The 21744-nt window shown below is 39.6% G+C and overlaps 2 protein-coding genes across 2 annotated transcripts; both read left to right on the top strand.

Annotated features, from left to right (window-relative positions):
- Positions 1 to 3197: 3197 nt before the first annotated feature.
- LOC114566258 (olfactory receptor 10J4-like) lies at positions 3198 to 5128 on the top strand. The gene is made up of 4 exons (XM_028594586.1): positions 3198 to 3207; positions 3376 to 3563; positions 3670 to 4332; positions 4964 to 5128. Exons 1-4 carry the CDS (start codon positions 3198 to 3200, stop codon positions 5126 to 5128), a joined length of 1026 nt encoding a protein of 341 aa, XP_028450387.1.
- A 2527-nt stretch (positions 5129 to 7655) lies between these two features.
- LOC114566257 (olfactory receptor 10J4-like) lies at positions 7656 to 20312 on the top strand. Its single transcript, XM_028594585.1, has 4 exons — positions 7656 to 8016; positions 18450 to 18637; positions 18731 to 19393; positions 20148 to 20312. Exons 1-4 carry the CDS (start codon positions 7656 to 7658, stop codon positions 20310 to 20312), a joined length of 1377 nt encoding a protein of 458 aa, XP_028450386.1.
- The last annotated feature ends 1432 nt before the right edge of the window (positions 20313 to 21744 follow it).

The following is a 21744-nucleotide window of genomic DNA, read 5'->3' as shown; positions in this document are numbered from 1 at the left end:
GCGTTGACATACCACTTTTCTAGACACTTGATGGGATTGTTTCCCCTTGAACAAGCAGCTTAAACTCTCTTTCCTGTTTCTGATCACCAGACCCCTCAGTTTCCTGGGCTTCAAAGTTATTCTGGCCCAGCTGGCCATTCAGTCAACCTGCACTCATGAGATAAACATTTGCTCACACACGCCAGTGGCGCAGCATGAGTAAGAAAGTCACTTTTTTATATATATTAATGCATTTATTTTACAATTTACTTGCAAATTAACCTTGGCCCAGACTATCTGCTACTGTCCAACTTGACAACAACAGATACTACTCACTGTGGTGGAATTTCCAGAAACACAATGTTGTGGTATGATGAGATAATGGGGAAGCTTTAACAACATCAACTCAATCCTAGGCCACAGGTCAGGGGACAAGAGTATCCGGCCAATCTCTGATAACCAAACCTGTTCATATATAATTATGTTTGGTAGCACTTGTCTCTCTACAGATTCAAGGAGTGTAGTAGCTGCATGATAAGGGAATGTTTTGTTTCAGCACATCTCCTTCTCCATCCCCATCTCCTTTTGGAGGTCGGTGGGCCTTCCACACTTTTGCATACTTCCCAGAGAGAGAGAGAGATAGGCTGAACTAGGCTTTAGCATCTGTGTTTAGCATCTTTGTTTACCTCAATGGTTCAGCTAAACATAATGCCTCAAGTTTAAATACACCTTCGGGAGGACAAGAACTTCAGAGAGTTGGGATGACACCACACAATAACACATCATGGTTAAACTGTACTGCCTGCTTAATTCTCTCCTCAAGTGAGTATTCATTAAATGTTCCTGTGTAATTGATCAAGGTCTCCCTAATCTCCTTCATGTATGCAAAATGAATTGTGCTGCTGCTGAGATGTTCCTTAAGACTCTCTCACACACACATACACACACACGTGCATGCATGCACGCACACACATAATTACACAAGTACAGTAAGATGTTCTATAATTAATCTTTAATTAGGAGGTCAAATATTTGAAGCAGACACTCGTTACCTTGGCAACAAGGACAATTATGTGTCTTGTGTTTTCTTTAGGTGCTTGTTTATAATCACAGCGGTAACTTAAAATAGGTCCCTTTGGTATTCTGGTACTATCCTGTGTACAAGTTATGCTTTTAATGATGCCACTTTGTGTAATTAATGTTGTTTTGATCTCATCATAATCTCCATTAAATTTAAAAAAAGGTCAGTTGCTCTTGAAAAGGCAAAAACACGACATCTATAAAGTTCTGCTGACATCTCATTAAATCTGACTCAGTAGCACAACATCTTAAGGTAAGGTATCTAATTTATGATCCATGTCCAGGTGTTTGCACTTTTAAAAAGGACAATAGGAATATGTAGTGTTTTGTTCCCTGCAGGGGTAGTGCTTTTTAAAGTTTTGAATTTGTATGACTTTGTAATTTGTACTGTCAAACTTAGCTTGTGCACAGGTGAAGTCACATACAAAGCTTTTCATTTTGCAGTGTAGTTATTCTGCACTTCTTATCTCTTGATAGCAAATTTGTTCTGTCTGCTGAGGAGAGATGGAGCTTTTGCCGTTTGATATTTCACCTAAAAGTCCCAGAGGTCTGTAAATGTTTCTTTTGTTGCTGATTGCGTGATATACTGTTTTGATGTCGTAAACAGAAAAAAAGAAATGTCATTATTACATAGAAGAGGATTTGTCATGTTTTAATTACAAAGAGATGGTCTGAATTTGTTATCCTTTGTTCAGTGCTTTAGTGTTATTGTCAATGACTGAGGCAATGCCACATTTTGACAACTTTAGAGAAAGTCCGATGAATTGTTTTTCTCTTATTTAAATAGCATAAAGGCTTGATATTACCTACTCTTATCATACAATGTAATAGCTGTGAACTACATTCATGTGTCTTGATTATTTAATAAGGTGATGTTTGGGAGAGATTGGTTTCATGTAGGAACAGGGAGCAAGACCTGAACAAAATGTTATAAAACTAATGTGTAATTTTCTGAAACATCAGTTCAAAATGGGGTTTAAAAACAATTCTCATAAAATTAGGAAACGTCAATGTTCCTGCCTGGCTTAAGGCTGGCAACGAAAAGGGAGACCACACACAGATAGTGGAGCCTACAAATGGGGGCTCGTCCAGAATTCTTTGTACTTAAACTGAACTGTAACATTTTCTTTGTGGGAGTGTTTCACACAGATTTTTGACTTGCTCTGGTATCTGCATGGGTTAACAGGTTGACTTGCCCTTGACTAGCTATATTCCAGTAAGTGTTTCTGTTTTTTTGGCCTAATAATATGGCCAAAATGTTTTCTTGAACTGTTAAAGGCTGATAAGTCGTTTTTAACCTTTATTTCTGATAAAGCAATGAGGGACACCAGTTCTCCCCATTGACCCTTTTTTGTTTTAGTTTGCTTTTGTGAATTGGTTAGAGCAGTTCCAGGGACTCCTCGGGTGCACTCCATAGCTGTCTAGGTGATTTTTTTAGCATGCTTGAAGTTAACCAGATTACTTGGCTTTGTGCTTCATTTATCCCACCGCTAGCTTGCATGAAGTCTAGGGTTGAGTGAGTCAGGTAGTATTGGTTAAGCAGTTAGCCAGAAGAATGGAGTTCCATAATTAGGGCAGCCTGTCATCTGTTGGGTGGTGGAAAATGGTTTCCAGTTGTATTTCTTGCCTGATGTTTAAATATGTCCTATTGACTTTGACATTGCAATAGGTTATATTAAAACATGTTGATACACTGCAGGCAAACATTTTTGACAATTAATAAATCTGGCTGGATCATTTGTGAAGAACGGTCTGAAGATGCAGTGGAGCAGTTTTTTATGTCATTTTAGCAAAAACTGTGGGAGGGTTTTATCTACAGTTTTTGAGAAAAAGAGTGATGAACTTCATAATTCCCGCGAGGTTGAAGCATATGAACATTTCTGCTCAAATGGGCCTAGATTCTGGTGAAGGTTGCACAGTGCTAGCATGTATGATTGATTTGTTATTAATTTTCAAAGTTTTAAAAAACAGTTGCTGATGCGCCACCATCAGGACTTTTAGCCCACAAAGTCAGTTGAGGAAGTTTAGCATAGGACTGGACTTATGTGCCAAGTGCAGTCTAAAGCTGTCAGATAAATATAGTGGAGAAACAATTCCCCTGTGAACTATAGTGGAATACAAGTATAAAGAAGCTTAAAATGGTGGATAGTACGCCAGTCCCTCCATTTTCTGCCACCTATCCGAGGCGGATGACCCTCTCAATGCAATGGTTTCCAGCCATTCCATAGCCATTCCACTTATAAAAATCCTCTCTGTCTTCTGATGTCCAGTCTGTGAATAATCACTGATGCCTCTCTTTCCTCACTCTCTCTCCAGATTCATACCTTCCCTTGTCGACCAATCACAGAGCCAGCTTTGTCAACGGCACTTGGGAGCCTGATGGCGTCACTTTCTTCATTATTCAGGGCCTCACCGGCCTTGGAGAAAAAAAAATTATTATTTTTGTCACGATCCTTCTGGGATACATCATCATCCTGGGAGGAAACAGCATGATCATTTTTGTGGTACAAAACAAAGCCTTCTATTTAGATATGGTAATTTAATCACTATTGCCTCAGTCTTAAAATGGAATTATTCCTATGCTAATCGTCACTTTTTTTTCTCATGCAGGCATGGACTGATTCGAAGCTTAACTCTCCCATGTATTTCTTCCTCTATAACCTCTCCTTTGTTGACATCGTCTACACCACCACCACCATCCCCAAAATGCTATCCGGCTTCCTGACAGACGTCAATACCATTTCTTTCCCAGGCTGCTTCCTCCAGATGTATTTTGTCATTCAGCTAGGAATTACTAGCCGTTCCATCCTGACTGTCATGGCGTTTGACCGCTACGTGGCCATTTGCAACCCTCTGCGCTACACAGCCATCATGACTCGGACTGTCCGGCTGCTCCTCATCGCAGGAGCCTGGAGCTTCGGCAACCTAAGCATCCTGCCAACCATCTCCCTGTCCTTGCCGCGGTCTTACTGTGGACCGAATGTGGTAAAACATGGCTGGTGTGACCCTTCGTCTGTAAGGCGGCTAGTCTGCGGTGACACCTCAGTTGAGAGCGTAATGTCGCTTTCCTCCGCTATAGTGTCGCTACTGAGTACAGGAGTCCTCATCCTCACCTCCTATATCCTGATTGGTATTTCTATATCGAGGATGGGTGTCGCTCAGAGGTTGAAGGCCTTCGGGACGTGTGCCGCCCACCTGATTGTGGTATCCATCTCTTACACCTCGGCCTCATTTGTATACATCTCCTACCGGGTGGGAAACTTTTCACCAGAGGTACTAGACAAATCATCCAGCTTTTATATTTACATTTGCCCTTGTTTTAGTACATCACATATACATATACTCACATATGTCCAAAAAAAAGTATCTTTAAAATACTGGTGTTGAATACATAACCTCATAAAAAACTAGCAAGTAGTTCAAAGGTTCATTTTTGAACTTGGAAGCAGAACAAATACTTTGTCTTACCAAAGCTTTTAACCACTTCCTGTGGCCTTGCTCAGCAGACAAAGTTGCGCAGTTGTGATGAGATATTTTAGTTCTTTATCATGTGTCCGAAGTTTGTAACTTTTTTTACATTTAACCACAGCAACACATTCTCACTCTCGACTTTCCAAATAAGGTCGCTTTGTCAGGGCCCTTTGGTGTAATTTTTGAAAATGCAGGATACTGACGTTTAGGCAACAAAAATACTTGTGAAAATTATTTTCTATATAACTTCTTTTATTGGAATGTGACTATAACTTTCAAATTGCTATACTTGATGTCTTACAAAAGCAATAGGTCACTTCAGTATGTTTTGATTACTATATGTTGCTTTATTATACTAGAAATGTCAAATGTCCTCAGTGAACCTTGTGTGATCAATAAAACATTATTATTTTTTATTTTTATTTTGTTTCAGGTTCGTATCATTGTGTCTGTGTTGTACGCCGCTCTGACTCCTTTCCTAAACCCGATGATCTACAGTCTGAGGAATAAGGAGCTGCGAGAGTCTATCATCAGGACACTGGGCAGGTTCAGACCTTCTGCTGTATTACCCATAAAGGACGTTAACACAGTGCCCTGACTGGGAGAGAAAACCTGTTCAATGTTCATTTGTAATTAAAAAAAGACAATATATTCAGTAATTATATGATTTTTAAACCAGTCTTTTGGAATTGTATATTCTGCCCATAGACTGTAAATAAATAATGGACGGAGCTTCCGGGCCTGAAATGTGCGTGGAAGTGCTGTAACCTGCTTTCTGTCTAATTTCCAGCAGGGGGCGACTCCACTGGCTCCAAAAAAAAGTCAGTTTCTAAAGAAGTCCAGGAGTAAATGGCCCTCATTTATCAACGTAACGTAGAAACCAGGGGAGATATGAGCACAGAAATTGTCTTACGACAGGCTTCACGTGTGATTCATGAAACGTTTGTATCACACCAATCAGAGTGTAAGAATGGTTGTACATTGATAAATGCGGCGGCTGGAAACCATCGTCATTTAAATATCACGCCCCAATATATTCTGGGTTTTGAGGCTTCGCCCCTACAATTTACGACATCGCAAGACGTAATCCGGCTGAGAAGCGGCACTTTTCAGAGGTGGAGATTGAAACCCTGATATCTCAGGTTCATTTGCACTAACGTGTGTACTTTTGGCAGCCTGAAAACTGTTATTAAAGGCTGTACAAAAGAATGCGCCATGAAAAGAGATCACTGATGCGGTCAACAGTGTTGCCGTAGTAAATCCGACTCCTGAAGTTTAGCCTATTTAATTTATACATCCTTGACACATTTTCTATAGTCCTAATAGTAATATACAGGCTTCTATTGCAATCTCTTAGGCCTACATGTAGGTGTAGGCTACCTATATTTAAATAAACACAGGGTAGCAGAGTTTATGCAGTGTCTTTTATTTTACTAGGGTTTTTTTTCATGAGTCAGAACGAGGCAGCAGCTGAGGGAGAGCGCGTGTCCTCCACCCTTCGTGCTGGGCCACCACCTCGACCCTGTCTCCTGACAGCAGAGGGGCTGGAAAAACAAGCCGAAATAACTCGGTCAATGGCAGAAATAAATAATTCACGACAGAGAAATGAAAACCTGAAGAATAAATAAAAAACTGTTGTGCATTGTCACGTTTCCTGTATTGAATATAATTGTCAAACATAACACTATAGGCTACCTTTTAAAAGCGAGGAATAATATCCTGTCTCCTTGGTATAGCCCCAGTTGGGGCTGTGCTGGACACTGCTCTCTGGGCATCGGGTCATCTGGTTCCATCACATTTACATTACCAGTTTTCCTGCACGATGTCGTGCAGAACCCCACAGGCAAAACAGACCCATCTGCCCATCCGATGGAGCGCTCCATCGTGGCACGTGCGCGTACGTGTGCATTGTTGTACCGGCTCATAGAGGTCTTCTAAAAGAGCCAGATCTGCCATTGCTGATAAGAGATCAACTGATGACTTCTCCTTCTTCTGTTAAACTGATTATATGCTGCACCGCAAGTCCACGCTGACTCTAAAACTTGCGTACACGAGTTTAGACCAGACGTGAGATTTGATCACAGCCTACGCTCACATTCAAATGGATAAATGCCGAGCTTTGCGTAGGAGTCGGCGTACGCCCGTCCTACGCCTGTTTTAGGTCGTACGCACGTTTCATAAATGAGGACCAATGAACCTACTTCTCACTTGAATATATTACCTCAGTAAAACATTTACATAACGGACTGATCTCATGAAGTGGCGTGTTTATGACACGCCAATTTGTATGCCATTGTTGGCATGTTATTAAGACGCATACTCGCTTTTTAGCGTGTTTATAAACGCTGTTTGGCCTCCATTGACTTACATTATCTTGCGATTGTGTGTGAATTTACGCCGTAGCGAGTAGTATGAAAGGGCGAAAGACTTTCACCCAGGAGAGCAGGGATCGTGTCCCGCATGTCATTTTTCCTTTCCACATTTGTTATTTTCCTAAACCCAACCAGTGTGTCACGTTTCTAAAACCGAACCCCGTTCTTCTTTTCTTAAAACCAACCTGCGTGGGACGTTTCCTAAACCCAACCGTAGCCTCGCGATAACACGCCACGTGACTTAAGAAAGTGGCGTGTATGTTTACGCTGTGACGTATATGGCGTAGACATAGCTCAAAATGCGTATAGATAATCCAACACTTGGCTTTAGAAAAGTGGCGTGTATGTTTACGTTTAATGTTCCACTGTCTTTTCATTAACTTTTCATTTTAAATTTGAATAACAGGGTCACATTAAAGTTAGATAAAGGCAGAATGAGGAGGTTTTGTCCATTTCGGTTTGTAAACAGAACATTCAACTGGGCAACTTTGTCACTTGGAGTGAGCTGAACCATCTGTAGCTCAATGTGACAAAAACGAAGGAGCTTGTAGTGGATCTGAGGAGGGCGAAATCATCTGGGACCCATGTTTCCATCCAGGGTGTCCCTGTGGACACTGTTGAGGATTACAAGTACTTGGGGGTGTACTTAAACAATAAACTGGACTGGACTAGACACGCTGAGGCTGTCTACAAAAGGGCCAAAGTCAACTCTTTTTCCAGAGGAGGCTGAGGTCCTTTAACATCTGCCGGACGATGCTGAAGATGTTCTATCAGTCTGTTGTGGCCAGTGCTATCTTCTTCATTGTCATGTGCTGGGGTAGTGGGATGAAGGTCGCAGACACCAACAGACTGAATAAACCAATCCGGAGGGCTGGTGATGCCATGGGGGAGGAGCTGGACACACTGACGACCGTGGCTGAGAGGAGGATGCTGTCCAGGCTTCTGTCCTTCTGTGTTCTATCTTGGACAATGTCTCACACCCTGTCTACGACACACTGGCCCAGCAGAGGAGCACCTTCAGCAGAAGACTCCTCTCAGCCAGATGCACCATGGAGCTCCACAGGAAATCTTTCCTGCCGGTGGTCATTATACTTTACAACACCTCCCTCGGAGAGTCACACACCAACTCTCTGTCATCATCTCTGTTAGGGTGAGGTTTGGACCCAAAAGCGAACACAGACTAGATGGTTGGCATTTGACAACAGTTCTTTAATGTAAGTTCAGCCAAACAGAAATCTTGTAATTCAACATAGGAGGGTGGTGATCCAAATGGAGTGGAGGTAGGCAAGGCAGACTCGAAAACACTCAAGGCTGGTGGCTTGGCTGGAAGCGAAGATCAGGTAGACCTCCAGCGTCTGCAGACAGATAGACGACAGTTATAAAAAAAGTTAATAAAAAGAAAAAAACTTAGATAGCACAAGCTTTACTAGAGAACTAGCGTGTGTGGCCAAGAGTAGTTACCACTTGGTGTACTGAAACAAACTGGAGCTGGCTGCCTGGATCACAGGAATACTAGTGCTGGAGCTTGATTAGTAGATCACCTATTTGCACATTAACACTGTACATTTCATATTTTATATATTATTACTGTATATTTGTTTTTATTATATATGTTAAAAGTCTTGATAATATGTTGTTTTTATGTGTTGTTTGTATACCTGGAGTGGTAATAAATAATTATAATAAATAATTTCCCCCTGGGATTATTAAAGTATTTCTGATTCTGATTCAAAGTTGGCCCCTCCTCCCTCGTGGGCAAAAACCAATCCCAGATTTAGTCTCATTTTCAAACAAGCTTTGTAGGTGTTTCGGCTTGCTATATTTGTGGTTTTTAGGCATTGTGTCTGCCATTTTTGGAGCTTCCTCCTGGATGTGTGCTTACGATCTGGCACCTGGTCGCTATGTTTTTATAGAGGTTCAAATGCCCAAAAAAGCCCCGAACACAGATAAATAAGAAAAGATACTGATGATAAAGAGGAGTTAGTTTTGTATTAGTCTATACATTGTTTTTAAGAAAAACTCCTACTCATTTTGCCTTTAATTATTCTTTAATTAAATATGTTAACTAAAGATCCCTTCTCAATGAGAACTCAATTTTCCCACAAACTATATGAATGGATGGACCAAATTTAAAATAAATGTTAATGTTTGATTATGTCTCACAATTAATTTGTCCGATGATTTGCTGTTTACTCCTGCTGTTGCCAAACATGTTTAATTAAATGTAACCTGTGTGGCACCCTAGACAACAGTAGGGCCTCTAGGTGCCCAATTACAGCCAATTAAGGTCTTAACCAGGCAGCTCATTTTCTGTGACTTCTTTTTCACCATCTGCAGTCAGAGAGATACAAAAAGTCAGGAGACTTGCTCAGTTGTGAACTGTAGTACATTTTAAGGTAATTGTACTTTACTAGAGTATTTGTGTTTTATTCCATTTTGTACTTCTAATCCACTACATTTTCTTGACAGATGTAGTTGCCGGTTACATTTCAGATTATTATTTTTCATCTGGAAAGCTTTTTAAAACACAACACACTGTTTAAATTAAAACGGGTGAAACCCAACCTTTTTGGCTTGTAATGTCTTTTAAAATCAGCGTGTAGTTGTGTCTGCTTGTCTTGTTTCAGATTGTTTTCAGTTCCACTCGATGGCGAACCGTGGCTCTGGACCCTGGGCCTTCAATAGGACAAATTGCAGTAAACAATCAAATAAAGCAATACAAATAATAGCCAAGGCTTAATAAAAGTTTCTTTTCCCTCAACCAGTTTCTTTTCCCTCAACCAGAGAAAAAGAACGACATTTAGTGAATTAAATCCTATCTAATACTGGCTATGCTTTGTTGTGAATAGAACGAAAGAGAGCTGTGTCTGAATCCACTGTCGTCACGGAGTTAAAGGTAGTGAATTCCATTAAAATGGTGACTCATTCCTTAACACTAGGTTCGCTAGCATCCATGCTAATCGGTGCTAATCATGGATGTATTAAGAGAACGATGCTAATACTGTCTATTGCTAATAGTGCAAAGCTAACGGGTTAGCTAAGATGCTGTATTCATATGCTAATAGGGTAATAGCTAGCAGAGTACTGTGTATTGCCTGTGAAAAGGCTAATGATTCTATCTATTGGTTATGGAAAGTAATGTTGCTTTTCAACACTATTGCTAGCTGTGGGTATTTGTTGAATATATGTTAGTACAAGTTGTGTGTTTAATTGTTTAACTGGAGTTTATGGTGAAGTAACTCAAAGAGGCTAATTTTTAGTGCATTCTTTCTACTGTTACCTGTGCAGGGAGGGATAAATAAGCACGCATGTCTTAATGCCTCTAAATTACAACACTGTAGCTTAAGTTATGGGAAAATAATACAATTTGAGAGATGTTTACATGCAATTTATTAATTATATTTTTTGCATAAAGGTTACAAAATAATATAAATGTACTTTTGATACCTGAAAGGGACTTTTGATACTTAAGAGAAGAAATTTAAGAACGGTTGTACAACTGAATAGAGATTTAGATATTTCAGTAGGGGTTAACTGAAATATCACCTCATTTTATTTTCATTGTAGCCTCAGCAATTGATTTTATTACTGAATAGTAATTGAGAGAACTGATTTGGCCTTATCTACAGGTGGTGGAGGTGGAGATTTGTGAAGCGCTACGCACGGGAGGTCCGGTCCAGAGAGGGATATTGGATCACATTGATTCTTCAGATCCCAGAGTCTTCCAGGGGTTAGAGATTCCTAGTTCAGTTGGCTGGGTAGCAGCTACAGGATTGAGACTCAGAACTTATACGGATTGCCCTGGATTCCTTCTTCATGGTGGTAGGACAAACAGAAACCAAACTCATATGGGCCCCAACGTTGAACATCTCTGAACTCTTGTCATCAAAGAACAATTGAGCTCATAGAACTGAAAAGGGTTTCTTTTATGAGCGCACTTTATTATTTTAGTTGTTATTTTTCATACCTGTGTTTTATCTGTATATGTGTATGCCATGTTTCTGTGTATATTAATACACTTCTCAAACTTTATCCTGGTTTCCTAGTCTCTTTATTGATGTTCAATTCTCTGGCTCTTAACAATCTAGTTTTCTTCTGGATCTGGTCCAAATTCACATTGATATCAACTACATAACACTACTACGAGCTATTTCATAAATGTACATTCTTACTACATCGTAATAAGGGTTACAAATATTTTTTTTACTTGTGTTTCTGTTGTATCTGCTAGCCTTCGCAACTCATTTATAAATGCTTTGTAAAGCATAGCAAGTCCTCACTTTAGATGGGCTCACATCATGTAGTCAAATAATCAGTAGTAACTCATGAGTTAATCATGGATTGATGTGTTGGTAAGTGCTTTGCCTTTTCCAACGTTTTGAATTGTTAAATTTTTCCTCTACACATGTTCAGCGCTTATTTCTAAATCCCATATTCTCTGATATAAAACAAAAATTGAAAACTGGTCAATGTGACCCGAAGTCAACACAAGGTTAACTAATCAGTAGTAACTCATGAGTTAATCATGGATTGATGTGTTGGTAAGTGCTTGTTAAAGATGTATTAATAGTAACTATCCGTAGGCATATTTCTGAAGGCATGTCCAAATAGAACAATACATGTGTGTGTCTAGATTCTGTTAGCCTTTGGAACTCATTTATAAATGCTTTGTAAAGCATAGAAAGTACTCACTTTAGATGTACACACTTTAGATGTATACACAGTATATTTAACTAACCAGTAGTAACTCATGAGTTAATCATGGATTACATTATTGGTAAGTATTTGTAACAGATGTGTTAACACCCCACCTTTTTCTAAATCATAACATTTTATTTAAGACATGAACAAATGTAGGTCTAGATAGTCTGTTAATCATTAACTTCCTAGTTTTAAACAACCTTTTACGTTCCTGAGTAACTAGTTGATAATGGTAAAATTACTTAATTTACAAATGGTTAATGCATCATGTAGGAATTATTAAAAAATATACTGATAAACATTTTACATGGGCTTACTTACTATGGACCAACCATTTACTAACTGCATTTACAAATGCTTTACTGATTAGAATGAATGTAGGAACTATGCTTTACAAATGATAAACAAATAAATTACTACTAGTTTGTAGATAGTTTATAAAGGGAAAATTATTTAATTTACTAATGGTTTTTGCAATACTTAGAAAGTGTCAAACTTCTATTTCTAAACAGAACTTCCGAGAGCCTTATTTACTATAAACAAACCATTTATGAGTGTGTATACAAATGCTTCATTCATGAGAATTAACATAGGAGCAATGCTTTACAAATGATGAACAAAGCATTTAGCAATAGTTAGTAACTGGTTTATAATGGGAAAATTATTTCATTTACAAATGGTTGTTTCATTATTTGTTAAGTATAAGTCATGTACTTACAAACATATTTTTCAAGATAGGCTTATTCACTATGAACAAACTATTTATAACTATGTGAACAAATGCTTTACTGATGATGAACTATGTATGAACAATTAATAAGTAATAATGAACAAACCATTGACTAATAGTTAATTAATGCTTAATAAATGATGAATTATGGATAGTTATTATAAAGTGCTACCCACTCTGTTTTCTCATTCTTTGGACATGTGTACCAGCCCAGTCTCATGCCAGGTCGTTATATAGTCACGTTATTGTAATCTATTAAGTCGTGGACAGGTTACGTAAATGCCGTTTTTTTCGTGTGGCCATTATGAAATTGAAAGCAATGCATTTTAATGGGAAGCATATTTCGTGATCCCAGAATGAAAGCGAGTAGCGAGTAGTTGATAAAGCGAAAGTCCGCGTAGGGAGGTTGGTCGGGGTGGTGGATGGGTCAGAAAACACAGGACTTTCACCCCGGAGACCGGGGATCGTGCCCCGCGTGTGGCAGTTCCTTTGTCCCGCATGTTGCAGTTCCTTTGTCGGCGTGTCCCGCCATGAGGTTTTTCCTAACCCCAACCGTCTTGTTATTGTGGCGTTTCATTTCCCCGTTGTGGTTTTTCATTTCCCCGTTGTTGTGTGCCCCTGCATGGGTCGCGAGTGTCGGCCTGTTCCGATGTTTTGGCCGCCGTGTGGCGCCTCATTTCCCCGTTGTCGCGTCCCCCAGAGCAGCAGGTTCGAAAAGCGTGACCTGTACACGTTCAAAAGTCGTTGCATATACACGAAAAAAACGTAACCTTTACGTAACCTGTCCACGACTTAATAGATTACAATAATGTGACTATATAACGACCTGGCGTGAGACCGGGTTGTGTGTACAGCACATTCAGAATCTGCATCTCAGTTTGGGAAACATGGCCTGTTTACAGTCACCACAGTGCGTTGTACACAAACCAGCCAACAGTTTGCAGGGGTGGGGGAAAGATGCATGGCCAATAGAAACGTAAATGTCAATGTAAAGAGTGATTTCAGTTTGATGAACAAAGAAATTGTTAAAATGTCTCGTCCACCAGCCTGGAGACAGAATCTAAAGACCAGTCACATATTCTGTTTATTGAAATCATACAACCGGTCACTACTGTACTATTTAACTGCAAATAAACCAGGATTCAGACTAACTAGTGCTGTCCAACAATAGGTACGACTTTTCTCTCTCTCTCTCTCTCTCTCTCTCTCTCTCTCTCTCTCTCTCTCTCTCTCTCTCTCACAAACATACCCAATTAAAGTACAGTAAGATCTTCTATAATGAAGTTTTACCCTGGCAACAAGGACAATTATGTTTCTTATGTTTTCTTTAGGTGCTCGTTAATAACCACAAAGGCAACTTAAAATAGGTCCCTTTGGTATACTGTCCTGTGTACAATTTATGCTTTTAATGATGTCACTTTCTGTAATTAATGTTGTTTGGCCCCCCCATAATCTCCATTATGTTTAGGAAAAAGGTCAGTTGCTTTTCAAAAGGAAGAAAGTAGACTTGGATGAAGTTCTGCTTCTATCTCACTAAACCTGACTGAGCAGCGCAATATCTTCAGGTAAGATGATATGTTATTCATAAAACCATGTCCAGGTGTTAAATTGCACTTTTAAAAAGTAAAACGAAATGATGAATGAAAGAGTAGTGTTTTGTTGTCTGTAGGTTGTAGAGCTTTTTAAAGTTTGGACTTTTTGAAAACATACAAAGCTTTTCATTTTTGCAGTGTAGTTATTCTGTACTTGTTGTCTCTTGACAGCAAATTTGTTCTGTCTGTCTGCTGAGGAGAGATGGAGCTTTTGCCGTTTGATATTTCACCTAAAATCCCCAGAGGTCTGTAAACGTTTCTGTGCTTTTCATTATTGCTGATTGTGTGATATACTGTTGTGATGATGTCCAGTGCAATTAAACTTCACAGTATTGTCATCTATTATAAAATTACAGAAATATTTTAGAAAAGAATAGAAAATAAATATAATTTCATAGAAGATGATGTGGTGGTGTAATAATGTTAGAGTTGCAAAGATGCAAAGAGTTAAAGAATTTGTTATCCCTTGAATGCAGATTCAGGTGTTTTAAAAAGAGAATAGGAAGATGTACGGTTTTAAACTTGTACACAGATGAAGTCACATACAAAGTTTTTCATTTTTGCAGTGCAATTATTCTGCACTTGTTGTCTGTTGACAGCAAATTTGTTCTGTCTGTCTGCTGAGGAGAGATGGAGCTTTTGATTTTGATATTTCACCTAAAAGCCCCAGAGGTCTGTAAGTGTTTCTGTGCTTTTCATTATGTGTTGCTGATTGTGTGATATACTGTTGTGATGATGTCCACTGTCATCAAATATGACGTTACAGAAATATTTTTTTTCAGTTCTAAACAACAGAAAACAAATGTAATGTGTAATAACGATGCTACAGTTGCAAAGAGTTAAAGTCTGTTTTTGTTTGTTCAGCGTAATTGTCAATGATTGAAGAGTATGACACATTATTTTCACAAACCCTTTTTTTGTCCTTCGGTAACCCGAAGGACAAAACAAGGGTTAATACAGCACCTTAGTGCCTGTTTGTACAAATGTTTAAATGTGCTCTAGAAATGGTAGAATGCCGTAGCTGTAACCTACATTCATGTGTCTTGTTTGCAGCATTTTTGAGGTGTTAGATCATAAAATCTACTTGATTTGAAAGTGAAAAAAGCATCCACACCTTCAGCTTTTGTGATAAACTTACTTCAATTAATGCTGGCTTTCACACAGATGTCCTACTTAAATTTACCTTTTTAGGGTATTTGATTATAAACTGATCCCCGTGTGTTTCAAATCAAAATGTTCAGAACAGACTCAGCTTTCCGTATAATGACACCCACATTTGTTCCAGAGCAATGTGTAAAGAGATAATTTGGCGCTAAAGCTGCAACGTTGATGTTTGCTTTTTGATATTCCTCAAATCTCTTTCTGAAAACAAACCTTAACTTATGATGTGTTGTAAGAATTGTTTTTCGGTGCTTGAAATGAGTTCACCAGTCTTTTAGGTTATGTATGATTAAAATAGTAAATAAATGTCTGAAATGAGATCTTGAAATATCGCTTTTTGAGTCAGAGTTTTGTCAAACGTCATTTGGATGTCTTTTGTCCTCAGAGGGTTAAAGTTATTGCAGCAGATGGGCTGGGCTGATTCTGTGGAATGTTGCTCTTCATATGCTGTGGCTAAAAATGTTTTAAGGTTCTCTTTAATTTAGCATGATTATCATTATTTTCTTTTTTAGTTTTTTAGTGTGCGTTATTTCATTAATGTTTTTTTTTAATACAACCTAGTTTGTACATACATTAAATGATTCTTTCCTTTTGCTTCTAGTTCCGCTTAGTTATGCATATTTTCAATTAACCAGGTTATCTATTTGTATAGTATTGCTATTTTTGTATGTGCTTGCTAGATGGTTATGGAAAACTCAAATTAAATATGAATCAGTAGTTATTGCCAAATTGCCAAATTATTTTTTTCTTGACCATATTAAAGCCCAATATGTTATGAATATTTATGATACAGAAATAACCAGAAAGTATCATACACCAAATAAGAACATATTTCATGTTTATATGTTATAATGGCAGAACACACACATACATATACATATATATATATATATATATATATATATATATATATATATATATATATATACATACATACATACATACATATATACACACACACACACACACACACACACACACACACACAGTGGGGCTAAAAGGTTTTTAGTCAGTCAGCAATTGTGCAAGTTCTCCCACTTAAAAAGATGAGAGAGGGTTGTAATTTTCATCACAGGTACACTTCAACTATGAGAGACAAAATGAGAAAACAAAATCCAGAAAATCACATTGTAGGATTTTTAATGAATTAATTGGTAAATTCCTCGGTAAAATAAGTATTTGGTCACCTACAAACAAGTAGGATTTCTGGCTCTCACAGACCTGTAACTTCTTCTTTAAGAGGCTCCTCTGTCCTCCACTCGTTACCTGTATTAATGGCACCTGTTCAAACTTGTTATCACTATAAAAGACAGTCACACTCTAAACTCCACTATGGCCAAGACCAAAGAGCTGTCAAAGGACACCAGAAACAAAATTGTATACCTGCACCAGGCTGGGAAGACTGAATCTGCAATAGGTAAGCAGCTTGGTGTGAAGAAATCAACTGTGGGAGCAATTATTAGAAAATGGAAGACATACAAGACCACTGATAATCTCCCTCGATCTGGGGCTCCACGCAAGATCTCACCCCGTGGGGTCAAAATGATCACAAGAACGGTGAGCAAAAATCCCAGAACCACACGGGGGGACCTAGTGAATGACCTGCAGAGAGCTGGGACCAAAGTAACAAAGGCTACCATCAATAACACACTACACTGCCAGACGTGTCCCCCTGCTTAAGCCAGTACATGTCCAGGCCCATCTGAAGTTTGCTAGAGAGCATTTGGATGATCCAGAAGAGAATTGGGAGAATGTCATATGGTCAGATGAAACCAAAATAGAACTTTTTGGTAAAAACTCAACTCGTTGTGTTTGGAGGAGAAAGAATGCTGAGTTGCCTCCAAAGAACACCATACCTACTGTGAAGCATGGAGGTGGAAACATCATTCTTTGGGGCTATTTTTCTGCAAAGTGACCAGGACGACTGATCCGTGTAAAGGAAAGAATGAATGGGGCCATATATCATGAGATTTTGAGTGGAAAACCTCCTTCCATCAGCAAGGGCATTGAAGATGAAACGTGGCTGGGTCTTTCAGCATGACAATGATCCCAAACACACCGCCCGGGCAACGAAGGAGTGGATTCGTAAGAAGCATTTCAAGGTCCTGGAGTGGCCTAGCCAGTCTCCAGATCTCAACCCCATAGAAAATCTTTGGAGGGAGTTGAAAGTCCGTGTTGCCTAGCGACAGTCCCAAAACATCACTGCTCTATATGAGATCTGCATGGAATGGGCCAAAATACCAGCAAGAGTGTGTGAAAACCTTGTGAAATGTTTGCCCTCCGTCATTGCCAACAAAGGGTATATAACAAAGTATTGAGATGAACTTTTGTTATTGACCAAATACTTTCCACCATAATTTGCAAATAAATTCATAAAAAATCCTACAATGTGATTTTCTGGATTTTTAATTCTCATTTTGTCTCTCATAGTTGAACTGTACCTCTAATGAAAATTACAGGCCTCTCATCTTTTTAAGTTGGAGAACTTGCACAATTCGTGGCTGACAAAAAACTTTTTTGCCCCACTGTATTCCTTTTGTATGAAAATAGCCACTCACAGTTATGTTATGCAGTGTTGTAGTACTCGAGATCGGTCTAGGTCCCAATTTTTTAAGGTCAAGACCACAATTGCAGGGATTTCGTTAAATTGCAATTAATGCCTGTGTGTTAAAACTTCCAATTGCAACCATTAACTTGACTTATATCTAATTTTAATTTTTTACATTAAACCCCCCTCTCCCTGCCCCCTTTACACACACTCCCAAGAAAGTAAATGCAGGAGACAGGAGAAGAAGTTCTGGCTGTCTGACACAAATCTGGTCTTGGTCTTGACCCGGTCTCGCCCTGCCTTGGTCTTGGTCTCAAACCCTCAAAGTCTCTGTCTTTTCTCAATGATTACAAAATCTATAATCAACCACGGGCCTAGGGTACCATGTACAGTTATGAGCATCAATATTCAAACATGGTGTTCGTTAAAGACAATCCATGACTAGCACAGAAGTCTTATGTGCAGCAATTTCTTGTTTGTTTAGTTAAATTTAGGGAATGATAGTGGATTGTTAATAAACCAAGCTATTTTAACCAAGACCACAATCTTCCCATAATCTTAACAAAGAGCTTAGAGGGCCTAAACAGAACCATAACAAGGGTTGAATATGTTTAAAATGCTACGAGTGGATTATATTAATGATTAGGAGACATGGGTGCATATTGGCCTTCTTGTACATTTTAAATGTATTTGTGTGCAACACAATCTATTTCTACATCTGTATGAAAAATGGCCATTGAAATATTTACACACTGAGTTAAAATGTACCATGCATGAAATATGAACTTATAACACTTTCCTCACTCCCTCTCCAGATTCACAACTCCCCTTGTCGACCAATCATAGATCCAGCTTTGTCAATGGCACCTGGGAGCCTCATGGCGTCACTTTCTTCATCATTGAGGGCCTTGCCAGCCTTGGCGAGAAAAAGATTATATTTTTTGTCATTCTGCTTCTGGGTTACATCACCATCCTGGGAGGAAACAGCATGATCATTTTTGTGGTACAAAACAAAGCCTTCTATTTAGTTAAAGCAGTTGATTCAGTCCTGCAATTATTCATATGGTAATCGCTGCCACTGTTCTTTCTCATGCAGGCGTTGACTGATCCGAAGCTTAACTCTCCCATGTATTTCTTCCTCTACAACCTCTCCTTTGTTGACATTGTCTACACCACCACCACCATCCCTCAAATGCTTGCCGGCTTCCTGACAGACATGAATACCATTTCCTACCCGGGCTGCTTCTTCCAGATGTATTTCTTCGCTCAGCTAGCAGTTACCGGCCGTGCCATGCTGACTGTCATGGCGTACGACCGCTACGTGGCCATTTGCAACCCTCTGCGCTACACTGCCATCATGACTCGGCCCGTCCGGCTGCTCCTTATCGCAGGAGCCTGGAGCTTCGGCATCTGCTGCACACTGCCAGCCATTTCAATGTCCTTGCTACGGTCTTACTGTGGCCTGAATGTGGTAAAACATGGCTGGTGCGACCCGTCATCTGTAAGGCGACTGGTGTGCGGTGACACCTCAGTGGATGGCATTGTGTCCCTTTCTTTAGCCTTGTTTGCACTACTGACTACAGGAATCCTCATCCTCACCTCCTATGTCCTGATTGGTGTTACCATATCGAAGATGGGTGTTGCTCAGAGACTGAAGGCGTTCGGGACTTGTGCAGCTCACCTGACTGTCGTGTTCATCTCTTACAGCTCAGCCTCTTTTGTATACATCTCTTACCGTGTGGGAAACTTTTCACCAGAGGTACGAGAAAAAATATTGTTTTAGTACATTACATATAGGCACATTTGTCAACCAAGAATTACTTTTAAATACTGGTGCTGAACACATGACATCAAAACAGACTAGCAAGGAGTTTGAAGGTTTATCTTTGACCTTGGAAGCAGCAGCTTGACCAACCACTTTGTGTTTTCCAACGCCTTAGATATTATAATACTTAATCATGTGAAATATAGTAGACATCATAGTAAACATCAGCACAGAAAAACCTTTTCATACTCAGCACCTGCTGCTAGCAGTAAAAAATGCCTAGGAACCTTGTATGTTTAAAGGTCCCATGACATGGTGCTCTTTGGATGCTTTTATATAGACCTTAGTGGTCCCCTGTATTTGAATTTTATTTTCTGAAATTCAGTCTTGGTGCAGAATTACAGCCACTAGAGCCAGTCCCACAATGAGCTTTCCTTAGGATGTGCCATTTCTCTGTGCCATGATGTCTCTCTCTCACGGGTGGGCTAAATTCTCTGGGCGGGCAAAGCAGAGAAATGGGAGGTAACCTTGCTCCTTGCTCCTTAAGCCCATCTGAGCTTTCATTTTCTCAAAGGCAGAGCAGGATACCCAGGGCTTGGTTTACACCTATCGCCATTTCTAGCCACTGGGGGACCCTAGGCAGGCTGAGGGAACACATTAATGTTAAAAAACCTCATAAAGTGACATTTTCATGCCATGGGACCTTTAATTCTAACACTGTGTTATTACATTTTTTATTTTGTTTCAGCTTCGCATCATTGTGTCTGTGTTGTATGCCGCTCTGACTCCTTTCCTAAACCCGATGATCTACAGTCTGAGGAACAAGGAGTTGCGAGAGTCCATCAAAAGGACGCTGGGCAGGTTCAGACCTTCTGCTGTGTTACCCAGAAATGACATCGACACAGTGTCCTGACTGGGACAGAGAATTTGGAATTTGTCCATTTGGAATTAAGAAAGGACTGTCCTTGATTTTTAAACTAGTCTTCCTTCAATCAACTTGTTCAGCTGTCTTTTAACTTTCTAAGGTACATTCGTATTAAAGATAATTAGGCCCTGTGTCCGCCATTTTGTAGCTTTTTCTCAGATGCTTCCTTATGATTTGGCACCTGGTTGCTACGTATATTAAGGTTGATGCCCAGAAATGCCACGATTAGAGCAAAATAAGAAGATCCAGGCAGAATGCACGCTCTCTTCAGATACAGTGATACAGCCACACACTTCTAGTGGGTCATTAACATAAATGTATAAAAAGAACTGGATACAGAATTCAAGGCAGAGCTCAGTTTATTCCTGTTCCTCAGTGGCGCATGAAGCCATCATGGAGCCAAAAATTACCTGGATGCTTGGCACTGCTTCTGCACTGTGCGGCCCATAGAGCAGGCGCACTAGACGCCTTCGAGCCGGCTACTTACAGTTTAGCACTCTGCTAGTCTCCCATTGCCAGCTCTCCACCGTGCTGTTGAGTAAGGTCTTGCTACACTACAGATACATTCTGGGATAGGAGAAAAAACACTGGATGTGATCATTTCTTTAAACCAATCACAATTGTATTGTGCAACGCTAAGCTTTGTACGCAACGACGGTGGCTCTGCAAAATAGCTTATTTGCTCTTTCCAGCGTATCACTGTGTGTACCTCGTCCCAAGGAATCTCACCAATCGGTCCCAAAACATCCCAGTTAGAGAGGAAATGCCATAAACATATTCTTTGTAAATCTTTACAATAATTCCCTGAAAAAAAACAAGCAGGCATGCCTTGTTGCAAATCTTCTTCAAAACTTAACATTTTCAGCACGTAACTTGCTAGCTCAAAGGTTGTTGTTTCCCAGAGTGAAGGGATTATGAGAACGGCAACACACAGAGAGCAGAATGTAATGGACATCCGGCACATAAGCCGCATTCTGGATGTCAGGCAATATTCCTGGCAATGTACTTCATTTGATCCAGACTAGCTCTCCACTACAGGCCTGGCGCCAGGATAAAATGATTAAGGGGGCAGGTAAAAATTGTGAGGGGGCAATTTTTTTTTTCATAAAGTAGGCTAAAATTAACTATTTACCCAGGCTTTACCTGCACTGCTGCAACAGGGTCAGTACTCACAAATATGGCATTTCTTGAAGCAGTTAAGTTGTCCATTTTCATTCTTTTTTTTTTATAATAGGTACGACTTGACAAAGTAACTATTTAAAAGTCAGTTTATGAGCTTTAGGCTTTCATTAACGTTACAGATCGAAACACACACACACACACACACACACGCGGCTCTGATTGCGCTCTCCCACATTTCTGTCCCATAATGGTTGAGAATAAAGTATTTCTAATAAGTTTAGCTAGTGCAGTAACGTTA

This window comes from Perca flavescens, chromosome 13 (genome assembly GCF_004354835.1).
Source record: "Perca flavescens isolate YP-PL-M2 chromosome 13, PFLA_1.0, whole genome shotgun sequence".
Lineage (NCBI taxonomy): Eukaryota > Metazoa > Chordata > Actinopteri > Perciformes > Percidae > Perca > Perca flavescens.
The sequence above is the reverse complement of the archived record's forward strand: the minus strand, read 5'-3'. Positions and strand labels throughout refer to the sequence as shown.